The 26,232-nt window shown below is 44.5% G+C and overlaps 1 protein-coding gene across 6 annotated transcripts in view; it reads right to left on the reverse strand.

The window, feature by feature from the left end:
- Positions 1 to 244: 244 nt before the first annotated feature.
- Positions 245 to 26,232, reverse strand: part of PEAK1 (pseudopodium enriched atypical kinase 1) — a 309,528-nt gene continuing 283,540 nt past the window's right edge. For all 6 annotated transcript variants that reach the window (XM_055555619.1, XM_055555614.1, XM_055555615.1 and 3 more), the window contains one exon: positions 245 to 7,005. In XM_055555619.1, the coding sequence (XP_055411594.1) occupies positions 5,845 to 7,005 (1,161 nt within the window). In that variant the 3' untranslated portion in view covers positions 245 to 5,844. The remainder of the gene's footprint in view (positions 7,006 to 26,232) is intronic.

A 26,232-nucleotide genomic window follows, 5' to 3' on the forward strand; every position in this document is an offset into this window, starting at 1 on the left:
CTGGTCACTAGGGGGCGATCTCACACAGCAAACCTGCAGCCCTCTGAGCTCTGGGGGAAAGCTGAAGGCCTTCACTTGCCCTTCTATGCCTGGTTTTCTCAGTTCAGGGAGGGAATGAACTGAAAACAAGTCCAGGTCAGCAGGGACGAGCATCTGAGAAGGCATACCTCCTGTGAGTTAAGATGTAACCATGTCCGTCGCACGTCAGTGTGGAGAGAAGCTGAAAGGACAAGAGCTTGTCTGCTTTTACTGGGTATGAAAATGAATTTATTTACACAGTAACATGATGCCACAGAGAACACAGCAAAGTACCACAGCAAACCAAAGGGCGGCGCCACCTGGTGACAGAGGGGACCTTTCGTTGATAGGTTTCTACAACTCTAAAATATGTTAAGTAGAGAGGTGAGGCTCCAGGAAAGAACAAAAGAAACAAGATTTTCAAAAAGCGAGCATGGGCAGAGCCAGTGGGGAATGAAAGAGAGAGAGGAATGAGGACTGCCATGATTCAAATCACTGAGAAGGACAACGCCTTGCTTCTGCCCTCATCTCATACCAAAATGCCCGGCGTATCAACAGAAAAATCCCGCCCCGGAGTGTTCGCATGTAACACCTTTTAAAACTGCTAAGGGAAGGGATAACCAAGTAGTTATTTGGAGCAAGTTTCCTGAAGCAGTGTGGTTTATCTTTCAAAAATGCTACCCTGAAGCCATAGGGCTGGTTCAACATTCAAGTTAACGGGAGCGCGGACACACACACTTTCCACACACTACACGGGCAAAGTGGATTTTCCATAATATAATATTTGTAGCAAAATATATGACTCTGTACTTCTGCTAGGTTAAAAAATGTCCGACCTCTTCTGATTCCCTGAAACTTTCTTGATTTAAAAAATAAAAGTGGAGGCAAATGGATGGGGAAAAGTGAGAAGCTAGAATAAACGCTGCGGCGTGGGAAACACCTGACGGGAGGTCCCCGATGCAAGCCCCTGCAGCCCGCCTGGGTAAAAGGGGAAAAGCTTCTGCAGTGGCTGACGCAAGAACCTACTCTAATTTCACACAGCTGCGGAGAGAGGGTGTTTAACAGCTGTATAGCACCTTGTACTTTCTGGGCACTTATATTAAATGGTGGTGATGATGAGTGGTGAACACCTCGGTTTATAAAAAATACTAGATTTTTAAAAAGAAATTTCCCAAGAGTTTTTTTTTTTATTTTAAAAACAAACCTATTGAAACTACCACATCTCTTAAAAACAAAAACAAAAACAAAAAAACACCTCCGCTTTCAGTATTACAGGGACATGATTTCCCAAGCTGAAGTTTGGGTGATTGTCACAATGATGCCAATGGGAGAGGGGATAGTTCCTTCTCCTGAAATGCTGGGGAATTTATAATCTGCCCAAGGTTTTCCTTAGCATCATCTTCCCCACCCCCCACCCCAATACACAAAATGGACTTGTTTTTAAAAAAATAGGTTGTTTTTTGAGGATGGTTTACTTGACCAGTGGAATACCTGGATGTGGGAATGCATGTGAATTCTCTTCCCATGGCGTCTGTCATAACTCAGCCTCATCACCTAAAAAGCATCAGGACAAAGAGGCTTGGTTTCTTTGGTATAATCTCCGTCTAGCATCTTGCACGGCACCACGCGTGGCCTCCCTAACGGCATCGGTTTTGGTCCGTGGAACCCCCACGCTTGGTGCTGCCGTCGGCACAGGCTGCGGCGCACACTGGGGCAGCAGTGGCCCTTGGATTTGTCTTGGCACAGCACTTTGGGCCTTTGAGAATACGGGCTTCAATGAGGTAAAACTAGCCACCTGCTTTCACGGGCAGCCACCCTGTTCACTCATTAGGCTGAACCAGAATTTTTACTCCTCATCAACTAGTAAGGGGAATTAAAAATACATGTCAGAGTTAGCCCAGAAAGTCAAGTTACTCCCTGCCCATCCCAATTTCTGGAACTAACCCATATTTTCTTTCAGATCACTGCTGGTAACATCTAGGGAAAACTCCTATCAGCAAAACTAAGTCAGGTAATTTCCTAGCACCAAAGTATTCTTAATTCGAATGTGGGAAGTGGAGTGCAATCCTTCTATGCCCTACTGTTTAGTAGGCCCCAAAGATCTTTCATGGATATTTTATAATGCTAGAGACTTTAAAATACAATTTTAAGTAGTCTAATTCCCAGGATTATCATTAATATTTCCAGAGGCTCAGATCTCTTGGTTTAGAGTTTTCTAAGTTCACAAACTTGGACTGAGTTTGGGAGCACAACTGGCCCCCAGTGACAGTGAAAGGCTACTCAGACCCTTAAAATTCTAACCAACAGATTTCACTTTTGGGCCCTCAACATCAGTCGATTAGGGAATGTGGGTGCTGTGCTCCCCTGTCTATCTCAGCTGGTTTATCTTCTGAGGGCAAAACTTAAAACCCACTGCCATATTCCTGGCTTCCAGTTCTGACTTAGCCTGTGGGTCGGTGGGCGTCCTTCACCATTCTTTTGTTGTTGATGCCATGGGTTGCAACTGCTCTTCCACCATCCTGCTGTTATTCTTGATGAATCAGCTCCTTGGCATCATGCTAGTGCACCAAGGGCTCTCCTCAGGCGAGCAAGGGAGCCCTTTCACAGCCCCCTGCCTTCCTGTGGAACATCTAATTCCTTTCCTCCCAGACGAGGTTAGCATGCTAACAAGGCACTCTGCTGTACATTCAGTCTTGGTCTTGGCTACTCCAGCCATTGTCCTGTTTACCTAAAAGTGTACGAGAGATTATTCTTGCTCATGTGGCTTAAGGAAAAGTTCCAATAGCGGCTTAATTGTTCAAATTCTCAATATACATGGAAGAATCTATAGTACAGACTTCAGAAGAAGAGAAAAAATCCAATCTGTGTTGAAGACAATAACTTGATGTTACTTGAGAAAATTTAAAGTGCTATTCTAGTCACAATTCAAAACTCATATATATATATATATATAATATGTATAAATATGTATGTCCGTGTCTGAGGGCAGGATTTATTTGCAGTTGATGAATGAATTCAAAGTTTCTGCTACAATTAAAATGGAAATGCATAATATTTGTGTTAATATGAGACTGAATTTCATCATTTTGGAAAAATATTTGGAGGACCATCTGACAATACCTCTTGCCTAGAAATAGGGTTATCTGGCCTATTCCATTCTCACCTGTAACACTTTCGTCCTTCCCCACCTTACGTTCTTTGGCCCTCACTCAGAGAACTATTAGTCTAGCCACCCATCTCAGAGCAGCCCGAGTCCCTTCCTGACTAGCTGGCATTCACCTTTTGCCCTTAACACTTCCGACTCTGAAAACAGTACTAAGCACACCTAATGTGAAAAGGTGCTGGGCTTGCCAGTGCTATAAGATGATGGTAGTGGAGCGTGTCCGTGCTTATAATACTATCGAGTTAAAATGAAGAAGACTGGATCCAAGTCAAAACAGAAACAGGAGGAAAAAAGGAGGGTGGTGGTGGTGAAGGATACCTAGGAAAGCAATAAAGGGACCAGGAAACATTCTTCATTAAATATGAAACTGCACTAAAGAGTCAACATTCAAATTCACACGGGCAAGGCAGCATGAGAGTGACACTGAGAAAGCGTCTCAATGTGCAAACCGTGGAGAGCAGGCTGCTAAGGGGGCGTGCTGGCGACAGGGTAGTGGTCTGCGCGCTGCCACTTCAGTGTATAACCGGGCAGGGGGTATGTGCACGTGGGTTAGCTAAGGGCAACCTACTAAAGCCTGCTAGGCAAAGTGGGGCCAGGTTGCAGGACACCGAGAGAGCGCAGACTGCTGGCCTGCAGCGGCGCGCCCATCCTGTGGCCGTTCCTTGGGGCAGAGACTGGCACTCTGCCCAGAGGAGACAAGACTCTGTGTGGGCTGACCAGCTCTTTTCCCTGGAAGTCCTGAACTGCTGGCTGGGAGGACAGGGGAATCCTCCAGATGGGCCTCACGGCTCCCATTCTCTTAAAAAAGAAGAAAATGAAGCAAAGAAGAGCACAATAAAATACATTCTTCTCCTTTCTTGATCCTCTTTGATATAGGTGAATCACATGAAAGGTGGTTAATAATGTTAAAAGTTTAGAAATTACCAAAAGGCCACTAACGTGCTATCTAAATAATACTGCACAATCAGGCTTGGCTTTACAAGCTCTGCACCGGCTGATGCGGGGCCCAGGGCCGTCTTGCCCACCAGGCAGAGGATGTGTCTATCAACCCTGCCACAGGTTGCTCCCCCAGAGGCCTGGCCTCTGCTTCCAGCGGGCATGTGCACACATACGGGTATACACGTGTACACACACTCACTCTGTCTGAGTGACTCTTGGGATTTCAAAGTTGAAGTAAACAGAACAGATAATCACAGTTTTGAATAACACACACACACACACACACACGCACACACTGGGTGGGGGTGGAAGGGACACTCATCTCAGCGCAAATATGTGCCAAGGGAAGAAGGGGAGGGTTTCTGTGGATATTGCTTCAGGTGAAGTTGCAACATAAACACTGTATATACAGCTAAAAAAAATACATACAAAAATTGCACATGTATCCGTAGGAGGGGCGCACAGACCCCAGGCAGGGTGCTCTCGGCACCACCTCGCAATCCAGAGTCCTGATGAGCTGCCCTCAGTGCTGTTTCTGAGTCACCGGGAGCAATGTGCCTGTGCAGCTGGGAGGCAGTCTCTCTAGACAACGTGGGCATTGCGAGGTGGAGGTCGGCGCTCTCATCAGTGGCCTTCTCCCCTTCCTCTGCCTTCTGGCCCTCCTAATAGCCAGCCACACCGTGCCCTTGAGGGAGATGTTACGGCTCAACAGACAGCCATTTCCATGCAGAGCTGTTGTCTACAGCATTTGGTAGACTAGTTAACACTGGCTGCTGGTAGAAGGAGGCTGGCCAATTACGGCTCAGGGGAAAACTGTGATCTGGGTACCGGTAGCCCTGGCTGCCAACGCTGACAGCTCCGACAGTAATCAGGGAGCGGCCCTTTAACCTCTGTTCCCCTGATGGCCCCAGAGAACTGCACGTGCGGGAACACCATCTCCTTGGGTCCTGCCAGTTATTTGTAAGGTCTGACTGCACTCTGCCCTGCTGGGGCCCTGGTGACACCACCTTGGGTCAGCTCTGTCATGGGCTGATAAACCCAAACTTCACTGGCAAGTGGGGACAGAACCGAGGTGAAGGAGATTCAGGCAGTGGCAGCACAAGGGGAGACTTAGGGCTGTCCTCCATACAGTGCATACACTTACTGATAATGGAAACCAAATGGGTGCATGACCCTAAGGATGGATTCTCTCTCCTTGTCCTTCTACCATCTGCGAGAACAAAGGATGTAATTCCCGGAACCAAAACTGGGCTGATGCTAAGGATGGCAGTTCTGCCTGGTAAGAGAGCTCATTATTGATCCTTTAAAGGAAAAGAGTCTGTTGTGAAAGTTTAGTAGATGATGGTAAGTACTGGTTAAATCTGTCTATTGCTAGTGAGAATAAACACACGGTGTTAAAAAGACAGGTGATACTCAGAGTTCTGGAGGAACTGGACCCAGCTCATGGAGTTCAAACCAGAGGAGCTGTCACTCAAGGTGCATCTTCATATTTCCTGCACCTGGGGACAGTTGGGGTGGAAGGCGTTCCCACGAGTGGCAGCTGCACATTTGTGCAGCTGACTTTCCCTAATGTTAAGACGGACTCAGCGACTCACTGGACTTGGATGGGGATGGAAGGCTTGTCTCTCCTCTTTCCTTGAATTCCATATGAGTATCAGGAAGGGGAAGTGTGAGGGCAACTTGAAGAAGGTGACACATGAAGTAAGACCAGTGACTGGGACCCGTTAACGGGGCTGCAGGATTCTCACCACACAGCTGAGAGAGTCTGGAGTGGCAAAAGCCAGATACTGAGCACAAAGCCAGTCCTCCAGGGTGACGCCACCCTCCCGGTCCAGGGACTTCTCGGCAAACTTGATCATGAGCAGAGTGCGCTTGATGTCCAGCCAGTTCTGGAGCAGGGTGTTCCTGTGAGCGGGGCTGGGGGAGGCGGTGAAAGTCTGGAAGAGATCTTCCCGGGGGCCCCAGAGCAGACACTGGAGGATGCCTTTGGCATCTGAAATGAGGATCCGCTCAGAGGGGTTGGGATTTAGGAGGCAGCTGGCCAGCTGCTGCAGGCCCCGGGAATAGGGGGAGCGGAGCGGGATGCGGGGCAGGTCGGCCCGAGTGTACTCCTTCTCCTTCAGCTCTGGGTTCTCATCAAAAGGGTTGGGCAGGTGCAGCATCTCGTAGATGAGGATGCCTGTCTGGAACTCATCGCACTTTTTATATTGCGTGGCTGTGATGATCTCCGGGGCGAGTCGGGACTGGTCCCGGAGGATCTCAGGATCTACCAAATGGCTCTTCTGCTTGGCCTGGGAGAAGTTGCTGACGATGAGCCTCGTGGGACAGGACGGGGTGGGGCTGGGTTCCGCAGGCCCCAGGCCTTGGGTGGGCCCCCCAGGCTGGTAGTGGACGAGCAGCAGGTTCTCCAGACGCAGATCGCAGTGGGTGACGTGGTAGGGTTTGAGGTGCTCCAGGCCCGAGCACAGCTGCAGAAGCAGCAGACACACTTGCCTCTCGTATGCATCCGGGCTTTTCCCATGCTGTGCCAGGGAGTCTCGCACAAAGTCGGCCACTGTGAGACAGGGAACCTCTCTGGTGATGACCACAACGTGGCTTCTCTGCTTCCTGCTGACGGCTGCCTGGCTTTCTTTGTGGGACGACTCTGCTTCGGAGCCCAGGTCTGGGCCCTTCCCATCAGCTTCTCCTTTCACCTCTTCCGTTGCTTCCGTGTCATCCTCTTCCTCTTCGGCGGTGTCGGGATCCTCCCAGGGAAGCAGGCGCTTAGGAACTTCAGCAAGGAAGTGACCACAGTCCTGCTGGATGTTAAAGTGGACAGCCAGACTCTGCCGGATAGCCAAGCTGTGATAATATTGCTGCGATTCTTTAGCTTTGCTCTTACAGATCTGAAGGAAGAAAGCAAAGAACACAATTTAAAATGCACACTATCATTTAACAAGGCTTATGATTTGTAAAGAGGGGTTAACTAGAAGATGTCTGGAGTAGCGAGTAGGAGTCTGGAGTAGTGAGAGCAACAGTGTTGCAGTGAGGCAGAAAGGGTTTTGGTGACCCTGTGTTGAGTGACAAGAAACAGTGTCTTCATGCTTAACCCATCATGTGTATTATCTCTAGTCCTTATGTGTGCGTGTGTGCTAAGTTGCTTCAGTTGTGTCCGAATCTTTGCGACCCTATGGACTATAGCCCACCAGGCTCCTCTGTTCATGGGATTCTACAGGCAAGAATACTGGAGTGGGTTGCCATGCCCTCCTCCAGGGAATCTTCCCCACCCAAGGATCAAACTTGCCTGTCCTGCGGCTACTGCATTGCCGGTGGACTCTTTAGCGCTGAGCCAACAGGGAAGCCCTCTAGTCCTTACACTAACTCTTTAAAGTAGGCTGTGTGTATGTGCATGGTCAGCTGCTCAGTCATATCCAACTCTTTATGACTCCATGGACTGTAGCCTGCCAGGCTCCTCTGTCTATGGAATTCTCCAGGTAAGAATACTGGAGTGGGTTGCCATTTCCTTCTCCAGGGGATCTTCCCAATGCAGGGATCAAACCTGCATCTCCTGCATTGCAGGCAGATTCTTTACTGCTGAGCCATCTGGGAAGCCCAAAGTAGGCTGAGGACTTAAGAATTTAAAAAACAAAAACAAAAACCACAAACGCAGGGCCACTAGTTTGCAAACCTAAATCTGCCCGACACCAAAGCTTCCTCCTTCCACTCTATCTTGCCCCTCATCTAGAAAACTGAAAAACAAAAAGTCATTTTCCATTTATGCTTTCTTTCTGTGGAGTTTTATAGCCCAGACTTGCACAGCAGCTCAATAAATAGCTTATAACATAGGCCAGAATACCTTATATCACTGGTCAGGAGACTGACATGGAATTGACCAGGTAAACTATGAGTCTTCCTAACTTTTCAGTGAGTGTCACTGTGATGGTCACAACTCAGGCACTCATGGGTCACTGGCAGGGTAAAGAAGAAAGTTTGAGAGAATCGTTGGTCTCATCTAGTTGGAGCAAAACTAGCATTTCAATGGCAGAAGTCTAAGTTTTATATTTTCTCTCTTTTTTTTTGAACACTAATCTGTACCCAGGTTTTATGACTTAACAACATGTCTTGAAACTGTTCCATAGACAGCATACTATTAATAGTTTTTTTTTTTTTTTTTATAGCTACATACATTCCAGTGTATTCCAATGGACATACAAGAAGAGTTCAGTTACCCCTCTCTACTGGCAGACATTCAGGTCCTTTCCAGGCACAGACAATGTTGCAGTGAAAAGCCTTATACATCCCCATATTGCTTGTGTATGAGGATACCTGTAGGATAAGTTTCCAGAAGGGGAAGTGCTGAGGCAAAGGGGATCTGTATTTAGATGTTTGATAAATGTTACCAAATTGCCTCTATCAAGTTGAGTCAGTTTACACATCAGCAGTGGTGCAGGAGGGTGGGGGTGGGTGGGGGGATGCTTGTTCTCTTCCCATTCTTGCCAGCCTATCATGTTTACAAGCTTTATCTCTGCTGATCTGATAAGTGAAGAAAAGTATCTTTGGAGATACTATTTTTAATGAGTTATTGAGCACCTCTTCACATCTTTAAGGGTCCACTGTAATTTCCCCCTTTTCATTACCATTAACTGTTTCTTCATGAAGTGAAGTGAAGTGAAAGTTGCTCAATCGTGTCTGACTCTTTGCGACCCCATGGACTATACAGTCCATGGAATTTTCCAGGCCAGAACACTGGATTGGGTAGCCTTTCCCTTCTCCAGAGGATCTTCCCAACCCAGGGATTGAACCCAGGTCTCCTGCATTGCAGGCAGATTCTTTATTAGCTGAGCCACAAGGGAAGCCTAAGAATACTGGAGTGGGTAGCCTATCAGCGGATCTTTCCAACCCAGGAATCGAACTGGGGTCTCCTGCATTGCAGGCGGATTCTTTACCAACTGAGCTATGAGGGAAGATCCCTATTTCTTCATATCCTTTGCCTATTTTCCTCCATTTAAGTCACTGGTGGTTCATTTCATTAAAAAAAAAAAAAATTAGAGTATAACTGCTTTACAATGGTGTATTAATTTTTGCTGTACAATGAAGTGAATCAGCTGTATATATACATATGTCCCCTCCCTGTTGGACCTCCCTCCCCCGAGTCCCTCTATCCCACCCTTCTAGATCATCATAGAGCACTGAGCTGAGCTCCCCGTGCTTTATAGCAGCTTCCCACTAGCTATTTATTTTACACACAGTAGTGTATATTATTGGACTTCCCTCATGGCTCAGACGGAGAAGGCAATGGCACCCCACTCCAGTACTCTTGTCTGGAAAATCCCATGGACTGGAGCCTACCAGGCTCCTCCGTCCACGGGGTCACTAAGAATCGGGCACGACTGAGTGACTTCACTTTCACTTTTCACTTTCATGCACTGGAGAAGGAAATGGCAACCCACTCCAGTATTCTTGCCTGGAGAATCCCTGGCACAGAGGAGCCTAATGGGCTGCCGTCTATGGGGTCACACAGAGTCGGACACTACTGAAGCGACTTGGCAGCAGCAGCAGCAGCAGCAGCAGCATGGCTCGGATAGTAAAGAAACTGCCTGCAATGCAGGAGACCTAGGTTTGATCCCTGGGTTGGATATATCCCCTGAAGAAGGGAATGGCTACCCACTCAGGATTCTTGTCTGGAAAATTCCATGGACAGAGGACCCTGGCAGGTTATAGCCCATGGGGTTGCAAAGAGTCAAACATGACTGAATGTATATTATATGTCAATCTTAACTCCCAATTTGTCCCACCTGTCCCTTTCCCACCTGTGTCCACATGTCTGTTTTCTATATCTGTATCTATTCCTGCCCTGAAAATAGTTTCATCTATATCATTTTTCTATTGTTTCTCAGGTGGCTCAGTGGTAAAGAATCCACCTGCAATTCAGGAGATCTGGGTTTCATCCCTGGGTCAGGAAGATCCCCTGGAGAAAGAAATGGCAATCTACTCAAATATTCTTGTCTGGGAAATCCCATGAGTAGAGGAGCTTGGTGGGCTACAGCAAACGGGGTCACAAAAAGAGTTGGACGTGACTTAGTGACTAAACAACAATATCATTTTTCTAGATTCCACATATATGTGTTAATATATAATATTTGTTTTTTCTTTTTGATTTCTTCACTCTGTATGGCAGACTCTAGGTCCATCCACATCTCTACAAATGACCCAACTCTGTTTCTTTTTATGGCTGAGTAATATTCCACTGTAGATATGCACCACATCTTCTTTATCCACTCATCTGTCACTGGACACAGGTTGTTCCCATGCCCTGGCTGTTGTAACCAGTGCTGCAACGCTATCTACACTGAACACCGGGGTAGATAAAAAATACACCAACAATAAATGCTAGAGAGGATGTGAAGAAAAGAGAACCTGCTTGCACTGTTGGTGGAAGTGTAAACTGACACTGTCACTGTGGAGAACAGTAGGGAGCTCCTGTAAAAACTAAAAATAGAACTACCACATGACCCAGCAAGGACGCCACTGAGCATAAACCGAGACAACCATGCTTCAAAATGACATGTGTACATTTTCTCTTAACAGGCCAATATTCAAGCAATAAGGCCTCTCAAAAAGAATCTTATTAAGTGGTTATGGATCAAGGAAGAGTTTTTTGAACAAAAACATTAGCCAAGAGTTCTACATCCTAAAACAACTATTGTATTTCTAGTCTTAAAGGGTTAGAAAAGCAATAAATAAATAAAAATCACCCCTAAAAGGATTATCCTCATGATAGGATATGAGAAGCTGACAACGGAAGGCTGAGTCTGCAACACTATTCATAGATTGTAACAGCGTGGTCCGGACAGCTCCTCCACGCCCCTGGGAACCAAGAACAAACTCGCCGCTTTTCCTCCTTGGCGGGAGCACGCTGCTGCACCTCACAGACACCAAAGCCTCCCAGCAACAGGCGCTCTGCAGTGTCTACAGTTGGCTCGTTTATTGTGGTGACACAGAAAAGCAAATTTGGAAAAGCTTTTCTGGCCTTCTCTATTTACAAAGAAAAATGTACATTTTGTTAGGAGGATGCTGATGGATGCTCAGTTCTGGGAAGCAGCAGGCTCTGATTTCCATCAAAATAGATGCTTTGAAAAAAGGAGCCCTGGCAAAGGAGTCTGAAGGAGAGGAACATCCCTCTCTTACTGTATTTATACATATTTATTACAGTGGTCAATGACACACACACACAAGCACACATACATGCACACATGAGAGAGAGATGTGAAAAAAAGTTTCTTTGTCTTCTACCACAAACTTCATCAGTTTTTGGCATTTCTTCTTTATGCAAACTTCTGGTCTTGAAATAGAGATATCCCCAGGCTGAGTTCAAGTTCAAACATACATCTTTCAGAAAGCATTATCTTTGGAAAGCTTTCTAAGTCTCAGCACATGCAGTATAATATATAATCCTGATGCTCATCAATCACAACATGAATTCTTTCTATACTGTACTGTTGGCAATATTTCATATTTATATGTCACTAGGTATTTAAAAACCTTACACTAGCCATCATTTAGTTGTATGGGAGTTAGATCTAGGACACGACACATTCCAGTTTTAATAATTTGCTCAATATCACACTGCCCGCTAGAACGGAAGTTCAAAGGTCCCAACTCCTCAGCCTTTGAAAAGCCAGTCAAATACCACTGAGTTTGGCTGAATGAGACTGTAGTTAAACTGTCACCCTATAGAAGGGAAACTTGCCAAGGACTTGAAAGGCCTAGCATTTAGCCCCGCTACCAGCTGTGTAACCTTGGTCATTTCTCTTAATTTCTTTGGGTCCCAGTCTTTCTAAGTAAAAGAGACAATATAAAGAATACCGAAACCTACTTCACAGGGCAGGTGTGAGAATCGAATGAGGTCAAGTAGGCGCAGCATCACTGTACACTACTGCTGCTGTGCTGTCCTGTGCTCAGTCGCTCGGTCGTGTCCGACTCTGTGCGCCCCCATGGACTGCAGCCCGCCAGGCGCCTCTGTCCATGGGCTTCTCCAGGCAAGAACACTGGAGTGGGTTGCCATGCCCTCTTCCAGGGGATCTTCCCAACCCAGGGATCAAACCCAGGTCTCCCTCATTGCAGGCAGATTCTTTACTGTCTGAGTTATCAGGGAAACCCCTGTAAACTACTAAGCTGTACAAATGTAACATTCATAATGACTAAAACAATGACAACTTGTAAATGTTAAAAAGTGATGCATTATAGAATCCTCACATTTTTTCTGGAGAAGGCAATGGCATCCCACTCCAGTACTCTTGCCTGGGAAATCCCATGCACCAGAGGAGCCTGGTAGGCTGAAGTCCATGGAGTCGTGAAGAGTCGGACATGACTGAGCGACTTCACTTTCCCTTTTCACTTTCATGCACTGGAGAAGGAAATGGCAACCCACTCCAGTGTTCTTGCCTGAAGAATCCCAGGGACGGGGGAGCCTGGTGGGCTGCCGTCTATGGGGTCGCACAGAGTTGGACACCACTGAAGTGACTTAGCAGCAGCAGCAGCCCATTTTTTCAGAGAGCAAGACAGAAAATGTCATCTTTCTTTGGGGTCTGAGAGCTACATGCCCCAGCAGTGAGGCTCTCTGATGACAGGTTTGGCAGAGGGTGGCTAAACAGGGACTATTAAGGTTTCCCACCTCCATGCCAGGTCAGCCCGGACCAACAAGTCTAGATCAGCACTACATTCTGATTTAAGATGGGCCAGTCTAAGGAAGAGAACTGTTAAGCCAAACTGTAGTTTTCACTGTGCCAAGTTGCACAGAAAAAAACTTGCCACCTCGTGGCTTGCCATTAAAAACAGAGAAGATATTCTAATTGTTACTTCTATTCTAACTGTATCTATACATACTCCACACACACCCCCACACACAATTTTAGAAGCTATCTCAGAGTTTTGTGAGTAGATAAGAACATGGATACTACAATAAGAATTTATGTTTGGCTTCACAGATCAACTCGAGATAAAGGTTCAAAGTGATTTATGAAGAAGAAATGATAAATTGTTCAGTCACTTTGGATGCTCTGAAGGAAAATAGTCTGCTTAGAGAGCCACGCTGAGGAGCTGGCACTTCCTTATCTCTTCATCTTATAATATGGAGACAGGCTGAAGAATAACTGAAGATAGTTGTAAGGGCAAAGGAAAAAGGGAGAAGGCTGAAGTAGGAAAGAAGAAAACAAAACACTAGTGCTTTTAATTAGCTCATAACTAAGAAAACAGTTACAACCAAAACACAGACCTATGGAGATGTCCATAACAGGGTTTTTCATATGATGAGTATCTCATAAATCTTTATTATGGAGGGTGAAATGATGTTAATTTAGGTAGGAGTGTTATATTATTCTATTCACCACAAAGTAGCCATTTTTCAAATATTAATAACTTGACTCCTTTGGTTTAAAAAAAACCTCAAAATGACTTGGCTTCAGAAGATGAATTTCTAGTTCAAAAGTCATTTCAGAAAACAAACCACTCTTTCCAGAACAAATGGAGAGGGGTCTTCCTGCTGCTTGTTGTTTTTTCCTTCTTCTCTTACTCAGTATTTTCTCTGCTGCAGAGATCAAAGTAACTTATTGGCCTCCCATTTTCATTTACCTTTCTTGAAAGGAATTCACATTCCTTCCTTACAGAGGGTAGCTGGCTTCAACTGAAACCCAAGCTGGCTTTAACTGAAACCCAAGCCTCCACTCCCCTAGAAGAATGATTTCCACAGGACTCCTTGGCTCCACAAAATTCTGAAATAGGAACAAAACTGGAGCTGGAATGGTCCCATATCTTCATGTAAGATTCCATTTTGTAATGGGAGAGAAATCATCTCATATTTGTTTTTACTATGTATGGGAAAACCTATTTAAAATGCTGCTGATTTTGGCAGACTGTATTGCGTACATTTTCTGAATGGGAAGAAAAGCCCTAGGAGAGCCTGAGTCACGGTGACACTAGAGGGAGCTGCAACATCAAGATCCACAAGTCACCTGCATGGAAACTGCAGCAAGAGAACAAAAACCCAGGCTGGAGAAGGCTGAGTCTCCAAACACGCTATCGGTCTCTTTATGGACGCGTTCTCGGTTCCACGGAAGTGGCAATGCCTAGTTCACGTAGAGGGAAGGCTTCGCGTGGGGAGCACGAGCAGGAGGGGACGCCCATCCTGGGCACACTGACCTTTGCCTGCTTGCCCTCTCACAAGCTACTTCTCCCAAAGAAAGCCAGAAGAATGTCAAAAAGGAGAGCCAGTCAGCTGATAGTTCCACACCCGCCAATGTGGACAATACACTGTCACAAAAAAAGAGGCTGGGGGAAGCTACGTGCTTGTCTGAGTTAATCAAGACGAGTGAGAACAGAGAAGGAGAGGAGAAAGACTGACTCCCATCAATTGAGCATTCAAAAAACTACATGACGGCTCCTCAGGGACTTCCTGTCTGGAGAACACGGCATCCTGAAGCACCAGGCCAGAGCCCACAGATACAGTGGGAACTCCTTAACTACAGACAAATTGCGTGTTGGAAAATGGGGGAAAAAAATGCTTCCAGAATCAGAGCCAAGTTAATCTCTTCTGAGACCTTCTAAGACCCGAGTCAAAGCCCATAACCCTCACACAAGCCTGATCTTAGTGGGGAAACAGGGCTGACAATGGATTCCCCACACACAACCTGGGAAGTTTAATTTCAAACATTCATTTCAACGTAGGACCTCATTTTCTGTGTTGCTCCTGGCAACTTCTCTGCATACCATTGAGGCAAACTTGCCATTATAGAGCATTTATGTTTGTTATAATAATAATCATAATCTAGCTAGATAGCTTACTTTAAAAAAGTAGACTGCGGGGGCCTTTGACTGTAAAGCCTCACTAAAAGCTGGGACAGAGAAGACAAGGTAATGTGTCGAATGCTACTGACACGGTCAGAATGCCCACGATGCCCGGGACCTGTAATGAAGGTGTACACTTTCCACCCTTTCAGTACCGATTCAGTTTAAGGCAATGAAGTAGGAAGATGGAGAGGGGGGAAGGTGGACATCTGGCAAAACTGGATGGCTGTGAAATAAATCAGTTGTTGACTGGGGAGTGGCATTATCAGTTCTTACTTACTCGACCCTTCCTCCCAAAGGCTCCCTGAAATGCTGGTGTTTGAGGGGTCTGCTCTCTTTTCTCATTGACACTCTCCCTTCAGAAAGCTCATGGCTTCAACCATCATGATATACTGCTGACTTCCACATCTACATTTGCGATCCAAACTTATCTTTGAGCTTCAGACTTATCTATACAAGGGCCTACTTGATTTCTCTCCATATATGTCCCAACCTATAGATAGATGCCTTAAAGTCAACATAACCAAACCTCAACTTTTCCCCACCAAATTTCCTGTTCTAGTATGCCTGCTTTTGGTGAATGGCCACGTTATCTGCCCCAGCGTCTAGATGAGTTATCAAGTTCACTCTGGGTTTCTCCTCCATCCTCATTCCCTGCATCTTGTTAATCACCAGCTTCGACTGATTTTGTTCCCATACGCTTTCAAATTCTCCTCTTTTCTCCATCTCTATGGCTACCATTATCACTTGCTGGTCTGCTACCAAAGATTTCCAACTGGTCTCCCCCACTCTCATGTGATTTCCCTCAAATATACCTTTTACGTAGCCACAAGAGCCATCTTTCAAAAAAAATCGAATAAACTTCCTAGGGGTTCCCCATTATCTCCAGAGGATAAAGTCCTGGCCTGGCTTCCCTTACTAGGCTTATTTCTCCCCTATCTCCTACTTTTGCCACACTGAACTCCCTGCAGCCAGCACCCTAATCCTACCCTCCAGGGGATCTCTCTGATTGAGGCGCCTCTTCTCCCCTCATCTGCCTGAGGGATTCCCACTTATTTTTTTCTTTAAAGTCCTCACATGTGTCATGTGTGTCAAAGACAGAAAGTGCTAAATGCCCTAAATCTCCTTTCTGTGTTTAGCTACATCTCATGTACGTGTCTCTATTATTCCAGCTGTCACATTTTTTGTTTGTCTTAAGAGCAGATTGTATCTTTAGGGCCCAGCACAGAGCCAGGCACCTAGTGCACGCTCAGTGTGGCTACACAAATGCTAAGAACGGTGACATCTGACCTGGTTTAGCCATAAGGCTTATTTACTCAGAACAGCTAGAATATACGATTAGCTCTTATGAAACAGATGGAAGCTGGCAAGCTGACGGGGAGGGGGCAAGGGCAGACAAATCTGGGTAATAAATGCTCATGACCTGACTACACAAATGAGTCATATCTGAACAATGGGGGCTGTCTGCTGAGTCCAGGCTGCCCTGGAGGCTCAGGTGTTTTGTGCTGTACAAACCCACACAAAACAACACTGTTCTTTGTCATTCCATTAAATATTTCCTTTTCTCCAAAGGAAGCAATAGGTATAAAACACAGGACTCTTCAAAAATATTCTACATTAGCTTTTATTTTTCTATTATGGGCCCAATTGGCCTAGTGTGCCTTCAGCTGACTTCCACTTTATCAGCAGGGATTCCCATTTCCAGCTTGCTCTGTGCACTTTACAGGACCTCAGTGAACCTTAAGTGAGGCAATGTTGTGGGGAATGAATGGCAGAGGGACAGAAATGATACACGCTGACGACTGCACACGCACTGTACCATCTGTGCTGCTCTGTCACATCACCCCAGAGCACAGCAGCATGTGGGAAAGGGCGAAGAATGAAAAGCGGCGAATTCTAAATTGATGTTCAGTACTTGGTATGACCCCACTCTGAGAATACAGGCTGATCACTGATAGATCTCAATTCTTTGATCTGTCCAGGAGGAGTACGGCCTTACTTGCTGCTACAGAGCTAAGACCATACATGCTCAATGCTCTTATAATCATATTCAAAATGGATTAAGTGTTTACTATATAAGTACTGTCTGGGCCCCCAGGAATCAGAACTCTGTGCTGTAGAAATCTGCCATGAGACCTGTCAGGAGGCCAGGTATTTTACAGCTTGACTTGCTGTAAAAATGTTCGCATGCCCGCCCCACTCCCCCAACATTTTGGAGTCTAGAAAAGAAATTCAAGAAGGCAACTGTATAAGATTTCACTATTTTAATTGTGATTTGTAGGCACTGAATTCTTTTTATGCTCCCACTCAGCATATGGAGCAAAAGAAATTCATGTGTGTTCCTGAGCCAGTAATTTAGGCTGACCAGGTGACACCCAGGATGATCACACTGGAGAAACGGAGGCACAAACCAGTTGAACAACCTGCTGAGGGCCCAGATTAGGAATTCTATTAGTTTGAATCCCAATTTATAATTCTCAGCTGTGTCCTCTCACTTCATTAATTAAAGCTGTGGCTCTTTTCCCACTAGACAGTTCATTTTGATTCTTGGTTTACATGAGTACCCCAAATCCGTCCTGTTGAAACCAATTTCCAGTAGAGACTTTAAGGCACTTCTGTATGCATTCAGCAGTGAAATATAGTGGACATTGACCTAGGGTGGCTATGAGTCTGTAGAGCTGGCTGCTGATCAGTTGCTTTCTGGGAAGGTCCAACGTTGGGCACATTTGTGTTGCATTATGAAAATGAAAATGGTTTCCTCGCTATAGTTGGTTTCTTGTCACTAAGCCAGCAATTAACTGCCTGATCCTATAGTCTGATCTAGTTGTAAATTCCTACCAATCCCAGTTATTCCTATTAACGCTTTTTCATTTACTGTCTTGCTTTCTCAGCAACCACCCAAATGAGATCAATGGAGACTCCAGAGTCAAAATGCAATAAAAGATGTTGGTCTCCACAGTTCACCTCTACTTTATTACAAGCTTTTAACAAGATTCTTGGCATAGCTGGAAGAAAAGAAGCTGCTCCACTGCTGTAATAGGGAAGTGAGCACTTTCACTGAGCTTTGTGTGCTCTCTCTGTGAGAACAAAGACCAGGACTCCTTTAAAAAAAGAAGATACCTACTACCACAGAGTTGGAACTGCTGCAAAAATAAGTCAGAAATGTATACTTTTGCTTACAAAAGATTTTCATTGCCTTCCTCAAAGTAATTTCATCAATTTCTCATGTGGTCTCACATAGCAGCATTTGTTATAAAATGATCTCATAACAACAGTGGAAAAAGAATGTCCCATGGACACTGAGCCATAATTTTACCAACTGTCCACCCTGCTTCTAGGCAAAAAGCTGTCATTTGTCCACTCAAGGATAACACTGAGGAACAGCAGGGCTAATCCACTGATTCAGGTATGATCTAATAGGACAAGTTCCATGTAGGAATGAAGAGGCAGCCTGCCATAAAAGTTGATGACGATATGCAAAAGTAATTGTTCCTCTCTGTTCTCAGGTTCTTCCTGTTTGGAACGATGAAGGCCTGCCCTTTGTGGGTTGATGAGTGTGCTTTGAAGATTACGTGTTTGTTCAGTGGCTACCCAGATCCTTTGAAAGGTGGCAAAAGTAGGGTGGGTTTTATTTAGAACAGAGAAGTTAAGGGCTGGAAGCCAGCCAACATGCAGCCACAGAGACAGACGGTCCAATCTACTGCATGGTGGCTCACCAAATGGTGATGAGGGGATAAAAGGAGACAAGAATGACATAAACAGGAGCTGAAGGTTAAATACTGCCTAGGAATCAATGTGGTCTTTTCTTCACCAAAGCTCTTAAAAAGGCACTGTGCTCACTGTCTCCTCAGCCTCCCTGCTCCACACTTCCCTAACTCACTGCATTTGATATCCACTTCTGCTGCTACCAAGACTGTATTTTTTTGTTTTTTTTTTTTGAGGTTTACCAGAGATTCAACTCCTGCCTTCCCCTTATATTGCTCACACCTTCCTGAATCTTCAACTCTGATCTGTGGGTTCTTTGTCCTTTGCTATATCCCTTTCAAATTCTCCTGCTTTAGGTCACTTAGCTGTGTGGGCCTTTTCCCAATATGCAGACTCTACCACTACAATATCATACATTCCCAGTTTGAACGAAATCAAGTTGATGAGAGCACTAGTTAACCTTGACCTCTCTTCTGAGTACCAAACTCACATATTTATCTGGCTACACATTTTCTCTTGACTTGGCTGTCCCATGGGCACACCACACAGAGAGCTCATCTTTCTGGCTTTTCTGATTCATATTTCAGTTAACGGCATCACCATCTTCCTGGGGTTGCTCCTTCATGAAATCTTAGCATCAGTGCCCTCATCCTACATCCAGGCACTCACCAGAGGTGGTCAATTGCCTACCTCGGCTCCTTCACCACCTGTCCCTTTTTTTGATGGTCTTATTGCAAGATCTCATCATTATTTACCTGGACTGTTACAATAGCCTAATGACTGGCTTCCCTGCTTCCAATGCTTCTGAACTTTTCCACCACAGTTTATTTTTAAAACCATTAATCTCTAAAATCATTAATCTTATGTTATCTCTCTGTTTAAAAATCCTTAATGGTTTCCCACAAAACACAAAATAAAGGCTAACCTCTTAAGCTCATCAATCAAAGCCTCTAAATTTGGTCCCAAATCTTCTCAGCTCCATTTTCCACTATTCTCTCCATATACTGTATTTGCCCCTAAGAATAATATGAAGTAGACCCTAGAGGCCCTTTTTTTTTATTGGCCCTGAGATTTAACAATGTTAAAATGACTTCTTTCATTTATTAATCTTTATCTTTACATCTTCACACCACTCTTAACCTTTACTATAATGTCTTGTTTAAAAGTTACTTATGCCTCTGTCTTTCCCACTGGAATACATGCTCTTTGAGGGCAAGGCTTTTGCCTTATTCATATGTATTTCTGTAAACACATGCAGATGTTACAATGTTTTATACAGTCAATGTTTGCTGAAAGGTCAAGAAATATTTATTGAATGCCCACTATGTATGCAAAATTATATTAATATATAATGCTGTCTAATGCTAAGGATATTAGATTAATAATATAATAAAGATATATGGATTAGCAAGCCATGTTCCCTGCCACAGGGAAGCTCAAGTATAACAGTGGGGAGGGGAGGCATGTTACTTTAATTGAGTAATGGTAGTATTGAATGGGCTTCTCAGGTGGCGCGAGTGGTAAAGAACCTGCCTGCAAAGGCAGGCAACATAAGAGATGCAGATTCAATCCCTGGGTTAGGGAAGATTCCCTGGAGGAGGGCATGGCAACCCACTCCAGTATTCTTGCCTGGAGAATCCCATGGACAGAGGAACCTGGGGGGCTACAGTCCATTGGGTTGCAAAGAGTCAGACATGCCTGAAGTGACTTAGCATAGCACAGCACAGTACTGTAGAACTGTAGCATGATAGAACAGTGGTAGAGAAATCCACTATGTATAGAGTGGGTACACAGAGAGGAGCCATCAACATATTCTCAGAAGATCAGAGAAAAAAATTCACAGAGCTGGATTCTTTAAGAAAATATAGGCGTTTTCTGGGCTTCCCCAGTGGCTCAGATGGTAAAGAATCTCTCTGCAATGTAGGAGATGCAGGTTTGATCCCTGGGTTGGGAAGATCCCCTGGGGAAAGGAATGGCTACTCCCTCCAGTATTCTTGCCTGGAGAATTTCATGGACAGAGGAGCCTGGTGAGTTACAGTCAATGGGGTGGCAAAGAAGTTTTCTAGGTACATGAGAATGCTGCTGCTGCTGCTGCTAAGTCACTTCAGTCGTGTCCGACTCTGTGCGACCCCATAGACGGCAGCCCACCAGGCTCCCCCATCCCTGGGATTCTCCAGGCAAGAACACTGGAGTGGGTTGCCATTCCCTTCTCCAATGCATGAAAATGAAAAGTGAAAGTGAAGTCGCTCAGTCGTGTCCAACTCTTAGCGACCCCATGGACTGCAGCCTACCAGGCTCCTCCATCCATGGGATTTTCCAGGCAAGAGTACTGGAGTGGGGTGCCATTGCCTTCTCCGACATGAGAATGGAGTGGTGGAAATAGTAGCTACCATCTACTGAAAGCTTACTTTGTGTCAAATGATGCTCTGAGTACTATATACATCTCCAAGTACAACTGACTCTTGTGATTTTTCACAACGGCTTTAGCGAGAATCCAGTATTTTCTCCATTTTACAAACAAAGACAATGGGCTTAGAAAAGGCAAGTAACTAGGTCAAGGTAACACAGCTCATAAGATAGCTAAAGTACAAATTTTAACACAAGTCTTTCTGACAACAATCTAAATTCTTAACCGCTATATCAACAGTCCTGAAATTTTGTGGAGGAACCACCTGAAGGTGCTTGCTAACAGTGTAGTTGCCCAGGCCTCACTTCCAGAAATGCTGATTCTGTAGGTGTGAGATGGGATCAAGGTAAGCACATTTTTAACGAGGATCCCACAGGTGATTCTGAAATAGGTTACCTGTACAGAAAATGCTCTTCCCAGAAAAGCAGTCCAAAGAGAGGAATTAATGAGTGCAAAGCTAGGTAGCATGAAGCAGGAGCTGTTTATAATTTGTGTTCGGAGGATGGGCCTATGGAGATAATAAGTAAGGATACCTGTGCCTTCAAGAAGGTCACTAGCAAATAATCCATAATCTTCAATTCCTTAGTTTTTTCACTGAAAAGACATTATGACATCATTTTTTAAACAAAATAAAAACTGTCCATAATCATTACTACTCTAACACAGAAATCATTTGTATATTACCATTTTGTAGGTCAATTCTTTTTTTAAGTTATGGTTACAGTTTTTGGTCGGAGAAGGCAATGGCACCCCACTCCAGTACTCTTGCCTGGAAAATTCCATGGAAGGAGAAGCCTGGTGGGCTGCAGTCCATGGGGTCGCTAAGAGTCAGACATGACTGAGCGACTTCCCTTTCACTTTTCACTTTCATGCATTGGAGAAGGAAATGGCAACCCACTCCAATGTTCTTGCCTGGAGAATCCGAGGGACGGCGAAGCCTGGTGGGCTTCCATTTATGGGGTCGCACAGAGTCGCACACGACTGAAGCGACTTAGCAGCAGCAGCAGCACAGTTTTTGGTATTCTGCTATTTTAATGTGACACTTAATCAATGTAAAAAATGTTTTCCATGATTTTAAATAATCTTCATAATAACACTTTTAATAGCTGAAAACATTCCATTGGGCTAACATACCATAATTTATTAAATTGTTTCCTTAATATCAGGCACTTGGTTTGTTTCCAATTTTTGGCAGTACTAAAATTCTGAAGGATTGTTACACTTAGTAGCTTTCTCTCATAATTTTAAGGAAAGATGTTTATGACTTTGAAGGAATGAGAAAGAAAATATCTAAGTGCAGAGCCTATTAAAATATGCTCAGGCTAATCCCATGGACTGAGGAGCCTGGTGGGCTGCAGTCCATGAGGTCGCTAAGAATCAGACACGACTGAGCGACTTCACTTTCACTTCTCACTTTCATGCACTGGAAAAGGAAATGGCAACCCACTCTAGTGTTCTTGCCTGGAGAATCCCAGGGACGGGGGAGCCTGGTGGGCTGTTGTCTATGGGGTCGCACAGAGTCACACACGACTGAAGCGACTTAGCAGCAGCAGTGCCTAATATTAATGAAGAATAATAGTGAATGACCAAAAGAATGTTGAGAAGTAATTTTCCATTATTGTTAACAACACTAATGCATTATTTTATTATATTTTATATATACTTCATAATCTACAAAAACAGTTTCACTACATAAACACATATAATTATAACAATCTCATGAGGTAGGTAGGGCAGTGAAAATCAAGAGAGCTTATATGACTTGCTTGGGTACACACTATGACAGAGAATTTGGACTCACATTAGCTGACTACTTTCCTTTATTCTATGTTGTGATGTCTTTTAGTTTAAGACCAGGGAAAATCATAAAGATAGTCACATTGAATGAAAAACAGAATAAAGCTGTGAACTGAATTGTGTCTTCTCAAGACTCATATGTTAAAGCCCCAACACCCAATGTGACATACTCTCTCCCCTACCCTCCCACTTGCGGACATAAGAACCCAGCAAGAAGCCAAGAAGAGAATCTTCCTTTCCAATCTCCCAAACTAGGAGAAAATATATCCAGTCTATGGTATTTTATTATGGTGGCCCAAGCAGACTAAGATTTTGTTGCTGAGAAGTAGGGGACTGCTGTAAGCAGTACCCCAAAACGCAGAAAGAAGTGGCCTTGGAATTGGGTAGAAGCTTAAAGAGTTTTAAAAGCCATGATAGAAAAAGCTTAGAAACTTATGAACAGACTGTTGCTAGAAATATGGACATTAAGGGTGATTCTGGTGAGGTCTTAGAAATGAGGAACATTTATTAGAAACTAGGAAAACAGGTGAGATTTCTTTAAAAATGGCAAAGAACTTGGCTAAACTCTGTTCCAGCATTTTGTTAAGGCAGAACTTGTGAGCAATGAAATTGAATATTTAGCTGAGAGACAAAGTATTAAAGAAACAACTTGCTTCCTTTTGACTGCTTATAGTGAAGTGTAGAGGGAGAAAGAGCTGAAGAAGGAATTGTTAAGCAACAAGGAGCTAGAATTTGAAGATTTAGAAAACTCACAGCCTACCCACACCACAAAAAATGAGAAAACTTGTTCTAAAGAGAATACTAAGGGTGTAGCAGAACAGCCATTTGATAAGGAGACAGACTGTGACTCGTGGACTTAATCAGCCATCTCAGCAGAAGCCAGAAAGAGAGATGGGGTTACACCGGCAAAGGCGCTGTCAGTTTGAACTAAAGGGACAGAGAAAGCTGGGTGGAATGAAGGAAGGCTAATGGATCTTAGAGCTATTTAGCTGTGAACGTGCACTGTTCTTTAAGGAGAGGGAAGAATGACCCTGAAAAAGTGTTTCAGGGATCACCACAGGGCTGCTACTCCCATCACAGGCCCAGAAGCAAGGCTGGTTCCTGCTTGGTTTTGAAGGGCCGGGCTGCCTCTCCAGATCGGGAAGGCCAGGACGAACCTGCCCAGTGCCTCAGGGGCAGGCTGTCCTGAAGTCATGTGGGCGGGTCCTTACAAAGACCCAAAGGATCAGGGTGCCCAGCAGAGACACGGGTGATTCTGTCACCCCAGTGGGCCTGGAAGACAGAGTACTGAGTCCAAGAGGATTGTTCTGGAGCCTTAATATCTAATGGAATTTGTCTTGCAAGTTTTGGACTTGCTGGAACCCATCATCCCCTCCTTCCTTCTGATTTCTCCTTTTTAGAATGGGACAGTCTATCCCATGCTTGCCCACCACTGTATTCTGGGAGCATATAACTTGACTAGTTTCATAGGTTTATAGTTGGGGAGGCAATTTGCCTCAGGATTTCTCAGACCTTGAGTTTTACATGTATTTGATTTCTATGATATTTAGATGAGACTTTGGACTTTAGAGTTGATGCTAGAATGAGTTACCTGCAGGGCTGTTAGGATGGATTGAACATATTTTGCATGTGATAAGAACATGAATTTTTTTGGGGGGGTCAGGGGCAGAATGCTATGGACTGAATCATGAACCTTCAAATTCATATGTTGATGTGTTAACCTCCAGTGTTAACTATATTTGGAGATAGGACCTGTAAAGAGGTAATTAGGGTTAACTGAGAGTAAAAGGGTGGGGCCTTGATATGGATTAGTGTCCTTATAGGAAAAGACACAGGTGGCCTTGGTGGTAAAGAACCTGTCTACCAATGCAGGAGACATAAGAGATGCGGGTTTGATCCCTGGTCGGGAAGATCCCTTGGAGGAGGACACAGCAGGAGAGTCCCATGGACAGAGGAGCCTGGTGGGCTACAGTCTACAGGGTCACACAGAGTTGGACACGACTGAAGCGACTTAGCACACACAAGAAGGGACAGTAAAGAGCTCCAACCCCCTGAGCCATGTGAGGAGTTGGAAAGAAGGCAGCCATCTGCAAGGCAGAAAGAGAGCCCTCACTAGAAACTAAATCAGTTCGAACCTTGACCTTGGACTTTCCAGCATTCACAACTGTGAGAAAATAAATTTATGTTGTTTAAGTCATCCAGTCTTAGTATTTTGTTATCTCAGTCTGAGCAAACTAAGACAACACCCAAAGTTAAGATCTTAATACTCTGTCACCACAGTGGATTTGGTATTTAAGGAGCAGTATCCTTTGACTTTCAAATTATTAAATTCCAGCACCAACTTCCTTTTTTAACATTTTAAAAGACCTTTTAGTCTCTTTAACAGACAGAAAGAACAGACTTGCGGTTGTGGGGGGTGTGTAGGGGTGGCATGAGGGAGGGACAGACTGGGAGTTTGGGGATAGTAGACGCAAAGTATTACATATGGAATGGATGGACAACAAGGTTCTACTATATAGCACAGGGAACTATATTCAACATCCTGGGATAAATCACAGCAGAAAACAATATTAAAAAATGTATATATATGTATAACCGAGTCATCTTGCTGTATGGCAGGAATTAACACATTGTAAATCAACTATACATCAATTAAAAAAGAGAGAGAGAGAGAGAGTTATACCTGCCTGGTCACTCTTAAATTTCATTAGTATGGAAAGGGATAATTTTAAGAAGACAAACAGTAAAAAGTTGATGAGCCAACCAACCGCTAGTCTTTTTTGTTTATTTCTGCAAAGGTAGGGCTCACAGTACCCTAGCAGCTTATTCCTTTAAGGTTGTACTATCAATTGGGTACGTCTAGAAATGCCTAGAGGGTCTTCAAATAGACATTTATATTCACCATTTAGTGTAAAACATCCTTTCCCAAACCTGCCAACAACTCTCAGTATATAACCACTTGCCACCTGTTCTTTGGAGATTGCTTTTGCATCATTACAAGCAAAGAAATCAATAGCAGGCCATTGATTTGGGAAAGAGACAAGATTGCACAGCAATAATACATAAAGTTAGTCAAGCCCTACTTCTCAGTTGTTTTGAAAGAACAGATAGTTCAATGTTCCTTTCTGAAATAGGCATTCATCCTGCACTGGCGATCCTGTAGTCATACAGGCCCAAGATAGATGAGGTCCCATAACTCCAACTAGTGTAATGGCTCTTGAACACTACACAGAATCTGAACATGCCTTTTTAGACTCAACAGTAATGTATTAACTTGAATCTAGATTCGCTCTCTGCAGTTTATCCCTCAGTTTAAGAAGTGTGGGCTGGGGCACAAGGTCATTCTGAGTACCACCAGAGAGTGAAGTGGCTTAGGTGCTGC

The sequence above is a fragment of the Bubalus kerabau genome, chromosome 19 (assembly GCF_029407905.1).
Source record: "Bubalus kerabau isolate K-KA32 ecotype Philippines breed swamp buffalo chromosome 19, PCC_UOA_SB_1v2, whole genome shotgun sequence".
Classification (NCBI taxonomy): domain Eukaryota; kingdom Metazoa; phylum Chordata; class Mammalia; order Artiodactyla; family Bovidae; genus Bubalus; species Bubalus kerabau.